General features: G+C 35.1%; 1 protein-coding gene across 10 annotated transcripts in view; it reads left to right on the top strand.

Annotated features, from left to right (window-relative positions):
- Positions 1-8,041: 8,041 nt before the first annotated feature.
- The window catches only part of POSTN (periostin), a 35,694-nt gene continuing 24,245 nt past the window's right edge, over positions 8,042-19,490 (top strand). For 9 of the 10 annotated variants that reach the window (XM_049646852.1, XM_049646851.1, XM_049646850.1 and 6 more), the window contains exons 1-5: positions 8,043-8,222; positions 9,528-9,626; positions 14,678-14,742; positions 16,511-16,668; positions 19,052-19,216. In XM_049646852.1, coding sequence (XP_049502809.1) covers positions 8,104-8,222; positions 9,528-9,626; positions 14,678-14,742; positions 16,511-16,668; positions 19,052-19,216 — 606 coding nt within the window. In that variant the 5' untranslated portion in view covers positions 8,043-8,103. Of the gene's footprint in view, positions 8,223-9,527; positions 9,627-14,677; positions 14,743-16,510; positions 16,669-19,051; positions 19,217-19,490 lie in introns of all 10 variants that reach the window. The other variant, XM_049646846.1, reaches the window with a different exon arrangement.

Raw genomic sequence — 19,490 nt, 5'->3', positions numbered from 1 at the left:
ACTGATTTACAGTTGCAAAAATTAGTTGCAACCAGTAGAGGTCAGACGTTTAAATTTGCAATATGATGCTCATCCAGTTCAGAACTCTGTACCTGATTTTCAAAATATTTTCTAAATTTTCTCCCATTATTTACACCTCTTTCCTTTCAAAAAGCTCAATGCATTCCCTGCCTGATGGATAGGTGTTTTATATTGTATTTAAGGCAAACTGCAAAATCCCAAGAGGAATGTAATCCAGTAACACAAAAAGATGATGCACTAACAACATTGTGATTCTGTGATGATTTATGAAAAGGAAGTAACTATTAGATATATATTACATCCATATACCTTACCCAATTTAACCCCAAGTTAGAAGACTGTAGGCATTTCTGGGTCTACGAGGAGTCTCAAGAGCCTAAATGCCATTCTCTCATGGCTACAAACATTTGGATCCTCCTGCATTTGAGGGGTGGGTTCTATATGCTCTCCTTTTATATTTGGGCTCACTTGTAACAGCTTCAACCATTAGCAAACTTGGCAGAAGATCTCTGTGTGTGCTTTGAGGCCAGCTCAGAAAAGCCCATGCGGGGGTGCCTGGGTGGCTCAGTCCGTTAAGTGTCTGACTTCAGCTCAGGTCATGATCTCACAGTTCATGAGTTCAAGCCCCACATAGGGCTCTCTGCTCTGCTGACAGCCGGCTTTGGATCCTCTGTCTCCCTCTCTCTGCCCCTGCCCTGCTTGTGTGCATCCCCCCCACCTCAAAACTAAATAGACATTTAAATAAAGGCTATGCATCTTCTGCTTTTTAAATGGATAGTTGAGCTGTCGTGTATGAAGTCCAAGTACTCTGAGGCTACCACGTTGGTGAGACCACATGGAAATGCTCCCCTGATAGTCCCAGCTGAGCCAGGTCTTCCAGTTACCCTTCAGCTTCCAGCTGAAGCCACAGACATCGTGGAGCACGATGGCTTATAAGCAATCCCCAGTGTGCGCTGTTAGAATCCCTGACCCACTGAAACCTAAGTGCAGCAAGTAGATTGCTATTTTATGCCACTAACTTTGGAGTGATGTGTCAGGCAGAAATAGATAACTAGAACACCCAGAGGAATGAACTGAGCTCCCTCCCTTCACCTGGGTTTTGTCAAAGCAGAATTATCCAAATCATGGGTCGACATGGGCAAATGATTTGCTTGCTTTTCTCAACCACCCTCTGGCTATTAATCTTGTTAAGAGTCAGGGCTGGGAGAAAAAAACTGGAGAGAAAGCTGCTGCATGGTAAAAATATGTGCCGATAGATGTTTAAATACAACTGAAAATTGGGCATAATATGTTCCAAAATTGAAGTTCCCCAAATCCTCTTTCAGACTGAAGAATTATTAATTTTCAAGCTCTATGGCTTTACACTGTTTGGCTATTAAAATCTCTTGCTGTATTGGGACTACCAGCTTCCACCCGAAATAATGGTTTTCCTGCCACATTTTCCTTGGTATGAATTCCAAACAGTGCAAATGCATATGACAATATCCATTGTAAACAGCATCTGTCATTGTTATTATGATTTTAACCAATCTCTGCATACTTGAGAGTTTATGCTGTTTAACTGAAAGATTTGCTAATGGCAAAAAATGTACAACTGTCTGTGTTTGTGTCTATGAAACTTAAAGGCAGACTTAAAGAATCAAAGATTTTTTTTCTCCTGTAAAGCCCAAAGCTTTCACTACTATAGGCTTTTTTTCCCCCGAATAAGAACCATAGAATTAATCTCTACATCTACTTGAATAATTTTCCTTCCCAGAACTTTTTCTAATAATGTCACCTTCTTTCTTGTTGTTCATTATATACTGGGAAACTAATAATGTTGTTCATTATATACTGGGAAACCAAACCTCTGTGCAGGTCAGGCATATACACATAACTTGAGTCCTGAGATTTGTCTAATTCCATTTTTTCCACAAGTATGGGTATCACTTGGAAAAAGAATAAAAATATAAAGAACGTTGCATATTTGTTAGCATAAAACAAATAGAGTTTTTTTCCATTTTTGTTCCCCCACAGCATCCCAGATCGGTTTGCGTATAAGAAAATTATAGTGAATAAAAACCTTCATCAGATCCACACATTTAGAGAAGAATTGGCATTTTTGAGAAAATTGCATAAGGAAAGCAGGAAACTTCATGATATATGGGGAGAGTTAAGAAGAAAGCATCTCTATCAGTAACAATACTGAGTTGCTGCAATTGGAAATTAATCATGTAAGATTAATATCTGGAAAAGAAGAGAAACAGTTTACTTTAGAACACAATATATTCAGTGTCTTTGAGGACACCAGACACATTATGGTTAGAAAATGAGAAGTAAAATTTCTGTTCCCCCTGCCCCCCGGAAGAAGTACAAGAAGCTTTTCAGAAGTTGAGAGAGAGAGAGAATATATACCACGTATTACAAACACTGGAAATAGAAGATGAAGCAAATTTGAGGTCAATGTTGACATGGACAAATAAACAGAGGGGATATCAGCAGATGGCCATCTGAGTATGGGACCTGAAAATATTTCTATTTCAGAGAGAAGAGGCCCAAGAAGGTGATAAATGGGTGATTATTAATTATAAAGTGATCATAATTTGAATCATTCTTTAATCAGACTAAATATGCCAGATGGGCTGATGAAACTCTCCTACTACAAGCTCTGGCCATCTACAGATTTCTCCTGATTGCAGTAATTATGCACCCCTTCATCTTACAGTCTGATATGAAAGAATATTAGAAGTTATTTGTAAGTGGGAGACAGATGTGATGATTAGGGTCTTAGCAGTCTCTGAAACAAACTTGTCCAGATATAAATGAGAGAAAAGATGAAAGGCACAATGTTAACAGTATCAAGGATGCCAGAGATGAGAAAGAAAGGGTTTATAAATGTGAAGGGAACCGGTGAGTAAAACAGACTATTATTTCCGATCATTTATGTGAAGTTGAAAAATCTGTCACAATTTCTTAATCTTGTCAATAGTCGATGTCAGTGTAGAACAACAACAAAAATCTCAGATAAAAAGTAAAGCAATTCATTGTTCAGTCACATAAAAAAAAAAGACTAGATTTTTAACTTAAAAATTTTTTTAACATTTATTTATTTTTGAGAGACAGAGAGAGACAGAGCATGAGCAGGGGAGGGGCAGAGAGAGAGAGGAAGACACAGGATTCAAAGCAGGCTCCAGGCTCTGAGCTGTCAGCACAGAGCCCAACATGAGGCCTGAACCCATGAACCGTGAAATCATGACCTGAGCCGAAGTCGGACACTTAACTGACTGAGCCACCCAAGCACCCTAGATTTTTCTTTTTCTTTCTTTCTCTCTTTTTTTTTTTTTTTAATTTACATCCGAGTTAGTTAGCATGTAGTGCAAGAATGATTCAGGAGTAAAATCCAGTGATTCATCCCCTACACGTAACACCCAGTGCTCATCCCAGCAAGTGTCTTCCTTAATGCCCCTTGCCTCTTTAGCCCATCCCCCCACCCAAAACCCCTCCAGCAACCCTTAGTTTGTTCTCTGTATTTAAGAGTCTCTTATGTTTTGTCCCCCTAGATTTTTCACTTTTTAATCTAGATTTGGCATCATTAATGTGGTTAATCTAAATCAGCTCTAAAATCTTTTATTTAAGAGATCATTATTAATCTTCAGTTATTTGGCATTTTGAAATGTACATAAAATGTTTAAGATTTTTTCATATCAATTTCATATAAATTATTCTTTAAATCAAAATGCAATAGTATCTGTGCTTCTAGAAACACATACTGTACTTTCTCCACTAGATGTCTCCAGAGAAATACAAGTAAACACTGTTAATAAGAAATACTGATAACAAGTACCCAGTTTAAAAATTTCAGAAGTGCTCAGTTCAATGAGGGACAACAGTTACATTAATTACTAAGTTTTAAAGTGAGATCTGTTACTTGATAAGCTTTTAAAGGAGAACAGCATCTAAATTTAACTAAGAAAGAAGGCATACTACCCACATTTATCACAGAAAACCTTCTGTATGCTTCCAAAAGAATGAACATTAAAGAGACATCATTTACTTTGGGGCCAAATTAGTCATCTTTTTCTCTGAATATGATTTCATTACCTTAAATATGGTAAGCCAGACCATGCCTGGAAGATCTATGGAAGCAGAGGAGATTAATCCATTGGAAAAATATTGGGAGTATGGCTTGGGAAGTTCCACTTACAGGCTTTACAGTGTGTCAGCCACAAGTATCTGAGCTTATACGTTGCCATTCTGACTTCTTTAAGTCAGGCACTGACATTCAATTTTCTTTTAGCTATATTTTAGCTAATATTTTAAAGCTAAGAAAAATTTAATTTTTGCTTAATTTGAATTTGTTTCTACTGTTGACTGTCTCTTACTCAAAGGAAACAAAGATCACTGGGTCTTTGTCAGAACTTCAGTTTATACGGCTGCAAACCCAGGTACCAAAAAAGGCTAAGACCTTCACTAACCAAGCATTTGGACACTGAGTCACGCTGCCCCCAAGAATGTGTGACATTAGCTTTAAGGCCTTACCATGTTTTATAATTATTATGAGAAAGCAGTGTGGTGCTCCAAGAAATGTTTTTAATATCCCACAGAACATATGTTAAAAAGCAGGAGTTTATACATAATTTGAGGCAAATAACTACTCTGGATCATTCCAAACCAAGGAAATGTCTTCTAAAAAATCTACTCTAGGCTTGGGTATCCAGGTTTGTTGAATCCATAGGCAATCTCAACCCTACAGTGTGTGGGCCATATTGGTTACATGCTAGCAAGAGTAAGCATACTATCACAATGATTTCACAGTCTCCAGAGGCTACAAGGCTTGCTGCAAAGATCCACTGGATAATTTGAAAACTGCCCATAAATTAGCAACCTGATAGCTAGAAACAAATGGCTCTATCTTTCAGACACATTATTTTTCTTTGGGTGCATAATAAGCCACTTCCTTTTCATTAATGACTTACATTTCCAGGTCAGACTTTACAACCCTGAAAATTAGATTCAATTGCCAAGATGTCAGCCCTCCTACAAACTACTAACAAAATTACGTAGCCAACCCAGAGGCAGGATCCTTTCATGAAGCAAAAGAATAAGGGCCCTGTGTGGAGAGAAAGAATGAGAGAGACATTGACCCTGCTGAACGCTCAGACAAGAGAGATTTTTCTCTTTTCCACACCTTAGATTATCTTTTCTCCCATTCTCTGAAACTGTTTTCCTTCCCTCAGCCTACCCAGCACTGTCGGATAGGGACTATGGTTCAATTTGTCTACCAGAAGCTAGGATCCTGGCTAAAACAGTTGCTTGACTTTCTACTACTCCATAATATCATATAGTATCACACTCCTGAGCTGAGCTTGGCTTTTTCAGTTGCAGTACTCTCATGTTTTTATATTTACACTAAGGTTTTCCTTCTTTTGGAACCCTCTCCACCCTCTAAATTTACATGTAGTTTATGTGCAGTCTGGCCCTCATTTTCAAGATTGTCCTTGATGGTATTACTTATCCTGAGTGTAAATATTTGTTGAGGGGTAGCATTTGTTGACATCCATGGGACTTACACAAGTTCCCGTATGATGCCCAGGATGGATTAAGACTCTGTTACTTGAAACTCTGAAAAGAAAGATTTAAGAAACTTTTTAGTGTATGAGCATATATCACATGTTTTATAAAAAGTAAACCTGTGTCTCCAGTCAGAAAGGTGCAGTCCTCTTTTGAAATATGAATGCAATTCTTTGTCCATTTAGACCATAGAAGGAATCCAGGTGAATGGAAGCCATTTATTCCAATGGATAAAACTAGGAATGAATAAAAAAAATGGTAACAAAGAAAAAGTAGGTCAAAACTGTTCTTAAAAATTATCAATATTTTTTCAATGTACCACAGGCACTACTAAGAAAGGAGGTAACGTGACAGGAAATTTTTTATTTTGCCTGCACCCCGTACTCATAATCAAGTCTGTCATCATTCTGGACTGTGTTTAAAGAGCTCTTTTACCCCTGATACATATTATCCAAGTCTATAACTCTTTCTCCCAATACCTCATTCCTTCCTCTCCAATCGAACCCCATTGGATTTCAGCGGATTTCAGCTTCATTACAGAAAAGCTTATAAATGGTTACAGCTGTCTAAGAGGAAAAGGGTTGCATTAACAGCAATGAGCATCCCAGTAAAGAATGAATGACTACTTACAATGGTGATGTTGGAGAGATTTGTTTATAAGTTTGACTTACCCTTCTATAATTCCAAAATTCCATTATGCCTTAGAAGATGAGTAATCTACATTATAATGTCGAACCAGTCTAGAATTGAAGATTTTTATATAACTATGTTACCAACAATATTCCAGCAGCTAATTTACTGGCATTAAGAAGACCTTATTTCCATAAAACAGTCTTCCGATCCTACTCAATAAATAATTACTGACCACATACCAATTAACACAACAAGAGAATAATAGAAACCTATTATATAAAGCAAACCAGTAACATAGAGATGAAGTCAAAATAATTTCACTCAGAGAAATATAAATGTTAGATTAATTTTCTTCCCACAGGGGGCCAGGGACAGAATTTAATTTATATTTTGATGCCCTCTTTTCTCCAGGTCTCCTTTTGAATTGCTCTTTCATTTTCTATACCTTCATACCAAGATTTTCAAACAGGTCTCTGCATCATATTTCAGAATGTATTGTCTAATTGTATGCTTTCTTAGTAAACTAGCAGCCAGTTACAGAATTATTTTAGTGCCTCAAAGCAAAATTCTATAGCAAGCTTAATGTAACTCTCCTGATACCTGGAATCCTCTCAGGCCCAACCAACCTCCTCCAAAAGCCCTTCCAATTGGAAAACATGGTTAGTACAAAATTTCTCCATATTGCCTGTGGGAAACAATACTGATGTGCTATCACAGAGGGAAAATTTTGCAACAAGACGTATTGGAATTACACTTTTACTTTAGGAGAGTGTGAAACTTACTTATTCAAGGAGTCTTATTGTAGGTTATCATTTCAGCTTATTGCTGACATCTGACATTCAGGTTTCTTTTATCCAGGGTTCTGAACATTTGACGTATCATGAGTGGAGGGATGAGAACGCATATTCTCTTGGATAGGAATCGCATAGTGTAACATTAAGAGACTTCAGTTACTCTCGGTAAAATCAGAAGAATAATTCTGGCAATACTTTTGTTTCTTATATGTGTTTAACCTATTACAGCTAGATTAGTAATATTTGTTTCCAATAGGGGCTGCTTTCACCCAGTGGCTATCAGATGCGCGACCTAGACAAGTTCATCATCGTGTGAAGTATGTAATGAAGAAACAATAAAGCACAAATGTTTTTCTTTTCTGCTTCGTTTCAAGAGTTAGGAAAACTTGCCAGAAGTAGATTTATGTTAACTCTATCTATTCCTTAATATTTTAAAAAATAAGTGAAGTGGGAGGTATCTCCCAGTTTAGTAGGATTGCAAGAAAATGTAGTCTCTTCGTGTTTTGTCAGCAATCAGAATTCTTATTTCATATTTTGTACAAGTTTTAAATCTATCCAACATCTGTTTTTGATCAACAGCCATTACTGCCTTAAAATTATCAAACTTACATCTACATTTGTTCCTGGTGAAAAATAATAACCTTTCTTTCAGTTCTGATGTGAGCTAAATGTGATAAGATGTAATAAGATCAAACAATGATCTCATTGAGCACAGGGACATATACTCTGAAAGGGATGAATGGCAGAATATTCCTTAAAACCCAGACAAAAGCATTTTCCATAAACCCCTCCAACTTACAAAAGAATAAAACTGAAATATGAACATGCAAGGAGTCAGCTATTAAGGGGAAATATAAATTATTTAAAAATAAAAATAGATATCTTCTTCAGAATGAGAAGTAAAAGATGCTTGATGTGTTCAGTAAACATAACAAAAGTGCATTTTAGCTGCCAAATTGAAGTTGCTGATGTTTTTTGGAGAGAGCTCAGATTCCCAGGTTATACAGTGCTCCCTCCCACGACTCTGACATGTATATAAACTCTGAGCTCTCCAAAGCCCACTGCCAGTTCTCTTCGTGGACTAACTGTAACGGAGAGACTAAAGATGATTCCTTTCTTACCCATATTTTCTCTACTCTTGCTGGTTGTTGTTAACTCTGCAAATGCCAATGGCCATTATGACAAGATCTTGGCTCATAGCCGAATCAGGGGCCGGGATCAGGGGTAAGTCAGTAGTTCAGTTTTATAATTTTTTTTTCTTAGCTTGTTTTATGTGTAAGTATACATAAAGTTCCTTATATATGCCTCAGGTTTTTTTTTCTATTTACTAAAAAGTAACAATAAAAATGAGTATTCTGTGATTTATAAATGTGTTTTCAACTTTAAAAATTTCTGTCAAGGTAATTTTCATGTAATTGCTTTTTATGAAGCATTACATAATTTTAATCTAATTGACAACATTTAACGGGACATTTATTTATTATTTTATTTATTTGTATTTTTGTTTCCTTCCAAAAACCTGAAATGAGGTTTCCAAAATTAAAAATATATATGGTTAGGGTTCTCATTAAGTAAGTTATCTTTGAAATATCTCACATAATGTTAAGGAAATTTTCATTTAAATTATGTATGAAAATAAAATAATGAGTAATAGAACTAGCTCTTTGAATATTTTAAAGCATTTAAGAATGCTTTTAAATTCTGCATTCTGTAAAATTTGCAAAAGTAACATATTTCTTGGAATCAATCCAACTACAACTTAGCATTTTTAAAGTTATCAGGCATAATTTAATAACTTAACCAACCATTTATAATTTTTTTTTTGAAATGGATCTTGGCACTCTTCTAATGTCTCAGAGAGATTTTCACAATGCTCAAATGTTCCTTTGCTTTACAGTGCAAATAAAACTTCCATCTCTTTAAGAGAGAAAAACACTTAAAATTCTGGCACAGGATGTTCTGATCTATTTCCACTCAAAGACATAGATTTTCCTTTGTGCAGCCATATTATTCAAGTTAATTTTAATACTTATTTACTTCTGTGATTACTCACCTAGAAAATGACAGAATGTGGTGTTTTTTGACATAGGAAAACTTGTCTCTTTTGCTTTCTGATTCCTCACTGTTCCAGAGTCCATTGTTCCAGATTAGAATCCCAAATGAGCACATGTTTGATTTAGGAAGGGTCAGTAGATTATCTTACTACTAGAAATAATAAGACACACATGACAACAAAACTAAGTTGAACTTAATGCTGCTTGAATATTCCTACTAAATTAACTTTTGAAATGCTGGTGTTCTCCTCTCAAGGATGTATAATTTCCTCTCTCTTTTTTCTCTCCCATAGAATTTAGTTTTTCTAATGATTCAGTATGATTGAATCAAGAAGTAGATTTTTGCAAGACTAGAATCACATCTTTGAAAATTGAGTCCACATGTTAACTTTTTTTCTGAATCATCTGACCTGAAGGTATGAAACACTGGTTGTCATTAGGACACTAACTCTCTTTCCTTCCCTCTGTCTTCCAGCCCAAATGTCTGTGCCCTTCAACAGATTTTAGGCACCAAAAAGAAATACTTCAGCACTTGTAGGAACTGGTACCAAGGTGCCATCTGTGGAAAGAAAACGTAAGTCTCATCTTTTCCTTAATGTCCCAGTCCCCAAAGCAACACTACGCCTTTCCTTGGACACATGCACCATTTTTCTTGAAAATATTCTCCCAAATTGAAAGCTTTAAAAACAAAAATATATATATATCATAAAGGTGAATAAATGAATTCTCCCTGGATTTCTCCCTCTGCTAGTGCACCTCTCATGAGCCTTGAATCTATGTGTCACAGAGGTCCAAAAGAGGTCGATGGCAACCACATTGCCATGTAATTTGGTATGGAATCAGTGGGAGACTATGGCATTTCTACCCTGGTTTGGCCCTCTTTTTTAGGCAAGACACTTAACCTCTATGCCTCACTTTATAAAAATGGTTTCCTCAGTTTCCTCATTTTATATAAAAAAAATGGGCCAGAAAAACAAACTGATCTAAAATATCAGGATTTTTGAAGCACTAATTAATGTTTCCCTACAATCACTTGGAAATTATCTGAATTACTCCAGTTTACCTAAAAGTTTTCATCAACACTTGAAGTTGGAAAGAACTTAAGTTTCGTCTCTTCATTTAATCCAATTATTCCATCCCAAACTGCCAGATCCCCAGAGGTCCACAAAGGTGATAAAGCCCATCATTGTATTTACTATTTCCATAGCCAAAAAGACAATCACTCTTTACTTAGAAGAAAATATTTTTTATTACTTGATAAACATGCATAGTGGTTTAATCTATCAATAAACCTTGGTAGGAAAATACAATCCTGAGCATATATACAAGTTGAGAGTTACTCGAGTGGTCTAATTCTTCATTTTAAAAGGAAGGAGCTGAGTCATAGAAAGAGCAAGTTGCTGTATCACAAAGATTAGTGATACCATTCCCGATCAAGAAAAGAGTGCTTCCTATTAATTTGGACTCCACTCTTGATGAAGGATGCCTTGAGAATTAAATATCTGAATGAGAACCTGCTTAGTAGATCATCATTAAACTTCAGGTGGAAGATTGGGGGATTGTTAAAAACTTCTTCCTAACTTAATAGTATTGGTACAAATACTAAATATGGCATCACTTAACTTCTTGGAGCCTTTGTTTCTTTACCTGTGAATGTCGATTTTCTACTTACAGAGTTTCTGGGGGTGGGGGGTGGGTAGAATGATTTGATGATTGTGAAGTCGCTAAGTAACTCACAATGTCAATTGTCCTTAAGTGTAAACTACTTTAACAAATGGATATATGTGGGTGGGAAAAGGGGTTGTAACCAGATCCCTACCTAAAATACATAAGATTGGGGCGCCTGGGTGGCTCAGTCGGTTAAGCGTCCGACTTCGGCTCAGGTCACGATCTCGCGTTCCTGAGTTCGAGCCCCGCGTCGGGCTCTGGGCTGACGGCTCAGAGCCTGGAGCCTGTTTCAGATTCTGTGTCTCCCTCTCTCTCTGACCCTCCCCCGTTCGTGCTCTGTGTCTCTCTGTCTCAAAAATAAATAAAGGTTAAAAAAAATTAAAAAAAAATACATAAGATTATCTTTATTTCCATATAAAAATCATATATTCAATGTATATAACCTTAGCTGGACTCTACTCCCCCATGGGAACTAAGTCTAGGACACCACAGGAGTTTGCTGCCTCTTCCTATTCATTTGCTTAATAGAGTTTCAACTGATTTGATAGAGTTCCTTTTTGGCCTGGATCTAATTCTTACTTGTTTGCAGACATCTCCTAGATTTGTGAGTCATTCACACAATTACAATGCAAGTCAGTGATTGCGATGATCTTGGCCACAATGCAGGCTGGGCCCCAACTGGGAACTCCAAAACTCTGGATTCTCCTTCCTTTGTTCACATTCTTGGTTACCATGAGGCATATTTGGAATGCACACCAACTACATAAGAAAGGACCTGCTGTCTGAAATATTCAGGGGATATCTTTACTGCATTCTTCCTGAAAGTTAGGAAAGTATGATGTAATCTCACTTTAACCATCTAAACACGGTTAGAGATGCCAAGGCTTGTGCAAAGGTCATGCCAACATTCTTTCTTGCTCTCCATTAAAAAAAAAAATCCCGTTTCGAAGCCTGGCTTTTTATCAGAAACATAACAGTGTCTCCTTTGTTATACTATATTAGCTTATTTCCCCCAAGTAGCTTCATTTTCACAACCACATTTACATTTGTGCTCTGATATAAATATAAATGCTAGCTGCTAGTTTCAAATAATCAAATAAATCAATAACGTTGACAAGAGGAATGTCTGTTTTGCCATCTGCTTGCAGCTGCTAAAATTTCCAGAGGCATCTTTAGGACTCTTTGTATCAGTTGACAGAAAAGCTTGTCCTCTCATTGAACAGTTGCTTTGCAGATTTGAAGGAAATAATTGGCCAGGTCTAATGATAAACATGAATTTCCTAAGTTTAAGATATTTTCCATAATATATATTGGCTGAATAATATAGTGTTTTGTAGTCTTCCTTTCAGCTTCCATTTTCATGAGATTTTTAGATACTATTCAGAAAATGAGGATAGATTTTCCACTTTCAGAGATGTGCACAGTTATGATTCTTTTTTACTCTTGTTTCATTCTACCAACCATGTGAGAGATTTAAGTTTTGTGTAGAATAAATGATCTCCTGAAAAAACCTCCTTTTTTGTTTTTAAAATATCAACTCACATAACCATATTGTTCAACTATCAGTTTAAATTGCAACTGATTATTTTAGAATTTTGTTCCATCTGGTGAACTGTCTACGGTAAGGCTAATCTTTGGTTCATATTAGCAAGTGTTATAGAAATTTTTGTTACTTTAACAATTTCCTCTTCTATTCACTATTTTACGTCAAGTCCGTACTATCAATATTGGACCAATAAATATGTGTCCCAGTTTTTTAATCATGTATAATATATGCTAAAGCTAACGTGGAAACATTCTGAATCAGTCCTTTGGCATCCAAGTATTCAAATTTATTTATATGGGGATGTTAGTGAATAAATTATTTCAGAGGCCATGCTAGGAATTGCCTAAGGTTCCCATATAGTTTCCATATGTTTCTAATACCAACTATTCTTGAAATTATTTTGAAATTGAAGAACAATTTGAAATTGGCATTCCCCACTTAAATTTGTCCATGTCTTATCTGTCAACTATCTTTAAGTTAATATTCCATGCCAGAAACATTTCTTTCATTCGTGTTTCATATTTTACTGCATATATGGGTATGAATAAATAATGTTACATTGTACTTTTTAAATTGACATCAAGAAAATAGAGAAATAGGATTCTTTTTTTTTTTTAATTTTTTTTAACATTTATTTATTTTTGGGACAGAGAGAGACAGAGCATGAACGGGGTAGGGGCAGAGAGAGAGGGAGACACAGAATCGGAAGCAGGCTCCAGGCTCTGAGCCGTCAGCCCAGAGCCCGACGCCGGGCTCGAACTCATGAACCTTGAGGTCGTGACCTGAGCTGAAGTCGGACGCTTAACCGACTGAGCCACCCAGGCGCCCCCGAGAAATAGGATTCTAAGATGACAAACAGGGCCACAAATCATGGATAATCACTTAATGGACCTGGCTTCAATTTGAAAAGCTTATTTACTTTTTAAGCTATATAAGATAATTTCTTATATCATTAATATTCTCCTTTTTTCTTTTATTGTAATTTCTATCATTCTAAGAAAATATGACCTTTCTCTTAAATATATTCTTTCATTTACTCATACTTCTTGAGTACAATTATCACAACTAGAAAAAAGCCAAAATAAAATATCTGAACTAGTTAATGCATGCTTAATTACTATATTGCAAGATAACCAGCTTATAAGTAATTATTTTAAATTGCATGACATGGAATTTATCAATTAAAAATTACAAAATGGTCTATATCCCCTCTTCAGTGATAATATTCCCCCATTTCCAATTTTTGTTTTGTGCATTCACCTTCATATTTCTATTGAGAGGAAACAGAGAATTATGTAAAATTTTAATTAAAAATATTACTGGGTGCCTGGGTGGCTCAGTCAGTTGAGTGTCTGACTTTGGCTCAGGTCATAATCTCACGGTTCGTGAGTTCGAGCCCCATGTCTGCTCGGTGCTCACAGGTCACAGAGCCTGTAGCCTGCTTCTGATTCTCTCTCCCTCTCTCTCTGCTCCTCCCCCACTCGTGCTCTGTTTCTCTCTCTCTCAAAAATAATAATAAATAAAAATATTTTAAAAAATATATTACCTATGCTAGAATCTGAAGAAGACCAGAAAATGTCAAATGGAATTTGATAAAACGAAGATCAGGATTATATTTTTAATAAAGTAAAAAAATAAAAGAAATTAGATAGATGATTTCAGGTTACTATTTTCCCACAATATATAGTAATTTATACAAAGTTGATTTAGATACATCTTTGCTGATTTTTCTTGTTTGTTGCCTTAATTATGCCTTATATAATTTAATACACTTTGTTAACTATGAACAGAATAGCATTTTCTTGAATATTGTATTGTCTTTGAAAACAATACAATACATTGGATTAAATAAATTAAGGACTGTATTTAGTATAATCAAACTAATTACTGGCAATTCAAATGTAAAATAGCATTATTTTAGTTAGCAGTAGAATAGCTTTTATTTATTGAAAGGGGTTAATATATTTCCTGATGTTTCTAGTTTCTAATAACCTTATACTAATAAACATTTCTGACCGTTTATAGTTTACGAAGTGATTCCCAATGCATCATTTTATTTGAGACTCACAACTAGCTTGTGAGTAGGTGTCAGGGATACTATATCCATGTTAAATAGTTGGAGAAACTGACACTGGAATTTGTTAAATTACTTGCTCAAAGTCACACATCCACCAAGTATAGAACTGGGAACCATAAACCCCATTTTTCTGCCTCAAGATCCTGGAACTTTTCTATAATGCCATGACGTTGTATAGAGAAATCAAAGTAATGTAAATAACTTGATATCAGGAAATAAACAATTCTAGAGTCTCAAAAATCATCACAGTAAGTGGTATGTTTCTGCTAAGATTATAACAAAATGAATTCTACGTAGTTCCCCATTTTAATATTAATTTTCTTCTGACCTACAGGACAGTGTTATATGAATGTTGCCCTGGTTATATGAGGATGGAAGGAATGAAAGGCTGCCCAGCAGGTAAAATTTCAATTACTGAAATAAATGAGGAGCTTGTCTTGTGTGAAGAAAGAGATTTGAGGTAGCTTAGCCTGTAGAGAACCCAATTTTGTGTATGAGTGCATGTGCGTGTGTGTGTATGTGTGTGTACTTAGCACCATAATAAATCCAAGATAAACCACCAATATCTTTGTGTTAATCATGAATTTGTCATGGTGATAAAGTATTAAAACCTACTGCTCATGCATTGAATGTTGGACCAGACAATAGGAGCTTGATCGTAACTTCAAATTAGTTCAATTTTCCTTCAAGAATGAAAATCCTCTCTACAAAATCCTTGTCTTTGAATTTGTTTACAAACATGGAGTGGACTAGTTGGAAAGGCATAATCTCTAATTGAACAGCTCTGATCTTATAACATCCCTCATCTTGAAAGCTGGTTTCCTATAACTGCCAACTGGAGAAAAAAGTTGATCTATTTCCTCTTTGAAACAACTTTGAAAAAACGTTCATATATTTAATACCAATCATCACATACTTCCTCCACTATCCTCCTTTCCCCAACAGACTCTTCTCTTCTCTGGGCTAAGCATCCCCAGTTCTTCTAATATAACATAAACTTTGGAGCTGTCACCATCATGGACACCAACACATAAAAAGCCTCTAGTCCAGTCATCTTTTCTCTGAATCTGATCCCAGACTGGTGTCTGCAATCTATGTGGGTCCCAGCATCTGAGAGAATATCATCAAGACAAATTCTTCACTTTTGGGGGCCCCTGAACTTTGGTTACTGTCATTGGTAACCACATGCTATCATCAGCTCCTGATGAATTTATGATCAGTTAAAAATTGATTACAGTTCTTTCTATCGAGTTGGGCATTTCTCTAGGATTTGTTTTTCAACTTCAAGTCTGGCCTATCTGACTATGAATACTATCAAGTCAGCTCTTTTTCTAGGATTTATATTTTCAGCTTGGGCGTAAAGATATACATGGAACTCTGTTACATTTAACTTGTTAATCTTGACTCATTTTCCTCATCCTTTTGGAGTCTTTTAAATTCTGATTTTATAATTTGATTATTAATTGTGTCACCCAGTCTTGATATATTCACAAATGTAATAACCACTTCTCCTATGGTATTATTCAAATAAGATAGGGTCAAAAAATGAATAAATAGGCTGTACCAAATTTCAGGTTGATATTCATATATTAATATTTCTTCTGAAGTTCAGGAAAAATACTCTGGAAGTGTTAGATACTTCCATCTATTTCCTTCCTGAAATTATGCTGAAAAGAAGCAGGTCTATGTATTTCTTTTAGAAATCCAAATCTATAAAAATTAATAACCCAATACCTAACAATATTATACCATTTAAGAGCCTTAAGCCAACATAAAAGAAAATATTACCTTTGGCCATTCTTTTAGTGAGAAGTGAAGAGCATATTCTTCTGTTCAGTGAATCAGAAATATTTATTGGTACTTATAATTGAACTATTATTGACATAAGAGGAGTCAAACCTACATAGAGTAAGTGTTATACCAAGATGATAATTTAAAATTCATTTTCCCTCAACATGAAAGATATATGAAATAATAGTTTTCAGTGGTGTTTTATCATCTAGCACTTAAGTGACAATCTTTGTATAAAACTGATCATTCATGCAGAGAATTTTATTGCTAAAATTTTCAGTTAAATGTATTGAGGAACTTAGTATAAAGTTCAAATGATTGTGAAATAATATCCTTGAAATATTATTCTAAGATCTTGATTTCTTGATTATTTCAGTTATGCCTATTGACCATGTTTACGGCACTCTGGGCATCGTGGGAGCCACCACAACACAACGCTATTCTGATGTCTCAAGACTGAGGGAAGAGATTGAAGGAAAGGGATCATTTACTTATTTTGCACCGAGTAATGAGGCTTGGGACAACTTGGATTCTGTAATTCACTATTTTTATTAATACAATTATTTTTATTGTAGTTATTCCATTTGAATGGATTTATTAACTTGGAAATTAATAGAAATTTTATATCTTTTTATAATAGATACATGAGGATACATGAAAGGATGAGTTACTAAATGTAAGGAGTAAAGTATTTTAATACATCCATAAGTGGAATAACTTACCCAGTAGGTTCATAGACCAATTAAGAAAGGGAAAACCAAGAGTGGACTGAACTGGTGTTTGTCATTATTCTATTTTACTCCCATCCTCTTTCTTTTTTGATGGGAAGAGATTTATTGAGTTTTAGATGACATATCTAATAGAACAGTAAGTTAAGAAGCCTAGTGGAATTTAAAATTTATTATAAAGGCATATTCTAGAGATGCAATTAATTACTTTTAATTATATGTAAATATATATGGCTGCTCAGACATTGACATATGTATATATGTGTAGGAATATTTAAATGAAATATTGTAAATAATGCATTTGATTTTCACATTTTGTGCATAATCTGCTTTATAATACACTAAATTTCTAATCTGTAAAATTAGTATAGAAATATATTTTTACTTTCTATTTGATATGAAGATGAATTGATAATTACCACTAGAGTCAAATATTTAGTAAAACTTAGGCATATTCCTCTAGATATTATCTTGATACATTAACTATATGTTTAATTGCTTGCGATATGGAACTCTCTCTTCTGGTTGTCTTTGACCTCATCTCTTAACCACCCTTCTGGTTCTTTTTGCTGACTCCTCTTCTTCCTTCCTTAAGAATGGGTCTTATTAAAGTCTCTACTAGGAATTAGACTCTGTTCTTTATATATACTTCTGATGACTTCAACCATGACTTTAGCGTGTATAACCATGAAATCTGTTTCTGTAGTTGCTCTCCTTGGAAACCCAGGAGAGTATTTCTAATGTCCATTTTAATATCTCCCCTTAGCTACACTGCTGCATCTTTAAACAAAAAGATATCTAAGAGAATGCTATTTTCTTTCTTCACATAAACATTTGCTTTTCTGCTGGCTTCCCCCAGTCCCCCCCGCCCCCCATAATTGGGAGTATCAATCTTAGTATTCAGGCTTGAAAATTGCTAGTCATCTTATTTCTGTTCTAATTCTTACAAACTATTATTAGTTACCTATATCTCAATTTTCATCCTCCTAATTGATACCTCCTTTTTGCTATGCATTATCCCTATATTAACCTTCCTAAAGCCCAGTTTAAACATTATATTCCAATGCCACAAAATCTTCGGTGGCCCTTTGTTGCCAGTTTAGTTTATACTTTAGTCGGGCATTAAAGTCTTCCACATTATTGTCCCACATACTTTTCTAAAATTCTTTCTTAATATTATCTAAGAAAGATAAAAGTATGTGCTAACCAAACTGGACAGCATCGGCTCTCCCAACTTTTACCCTATGTCAGCAACTGGACTGAGAACGATCACTACCGTTCTTACCCTGTCTACCCTTCAATATCCATTACCAAGCCTTGAATGGCTGCTCTTCCTCATTTGACCCCTAGCAGCATTTTTTTCTCCTTCTATTCTTTATATTACTATGTTTATTTTTTTTAACATTTATTTATTTTCAAGAGACAGAGGGAGACAGAGTGTGAGTGGGGGAGGGGCAGAGAGAGAGGGAGGCACGGAATCGTAAGCGCGCTCCAGGCTCTGAGCTGTCAGCACAGAGCCCAACATGGGGCTCTTAACCCACTAACCATGAGATCATGACCTGAGCTGAAGTCAGACACTTAACCAACTGAGGCAGGCACCCCTTACTATGTTTATTTTTAACTGCCCCTATATCATAAGTACCTTAAAGATAGAGACTTTCCCATAGAGCCATATACAGTATCATGTAATATAGGATATACATATGTTACACATGTATAGGATATATATTGGATTAAAAAAAAGGTACAGTATGGTTGAATTCTTGAATTTGATATGAAATAAACATAACATCCTCATTAAAATGTAAATGTTGTACAAAAATATAATGCCATTTTTGTTTTGTTTTGTTTACCATTTAAAATATTTCAAATGTCTGATAATTTCATATTGCCCTAAGCCTTTAATTTACATCAAGTTTGTCTCTTCATCAATATCTTTATTTAAAAAATTTTTTTGTCACTATCAATGTCCAAGCACTCTATCAGATTCAGGAGCCTTAACTCAGTACCTGAATTTACAAAATTACTTAATCAGTTGAAATAATATAATTTTAATTATGTTGATTTGACTTTAATCATCTGGGAAATGCAATAAGAAAGTAACAAGAGAGTAAGAAATAGTGTGATTATAAGTATTTTAATGATGAACCTCAATAAAATAAACTTCTACTATTTCAATTTTTTCCTAGGATATCCGTAGAGGTTTGGAGAGCAATGTAAATGTTGAATTATTGAATGCTTTACATAGCCACATGGTTAATAACAGAATGTTGACCAAGGACTTAAAAAATGGCATGATTATTCCCTCAATGTATAACAATTTGGGACTTTTCATTAACCATTATCCTAATGGGGTAAGTTTCATTAATAAAAAGTACATTTCTGAGTAATAGCACCCTTAATTTTTTCTATACCTTTTATATAATATTCACAGAAACAGTAAAATGTTAGTGACTGTAAGTACTATATTATGCCTTTTCCCCACGTTTATAGCATGTAAATTTCTGATTCTGTGGCTGATTTCTACTTGAGAGTGATCGTGAGGAAGAAATTAAATTCACAGTTGACTGATAGCAGACTTAGATGTTCTTAATAAAGGAGATTTTAGTAGTTGATGTGTTTTAAAAA

Source organism: Panthera uncia (genome assembly GCF_023721935.1).
Source record: "Panthera uncia isolate 11264 chromosome A1 unlocalized genomic scaffold, Puncia_PCG_1.0 HiC_scaffold_16, whole genome shotgun sequence".
Lineage (NCBI taxonomy): Eukaryota > Metazoa > Chordata > Mammalia > Carnivora > Felidae > Panthera > Panthera uncia.
This window is presented reverse-complemented; position numbering and strand designations above follow the sequence as displayed.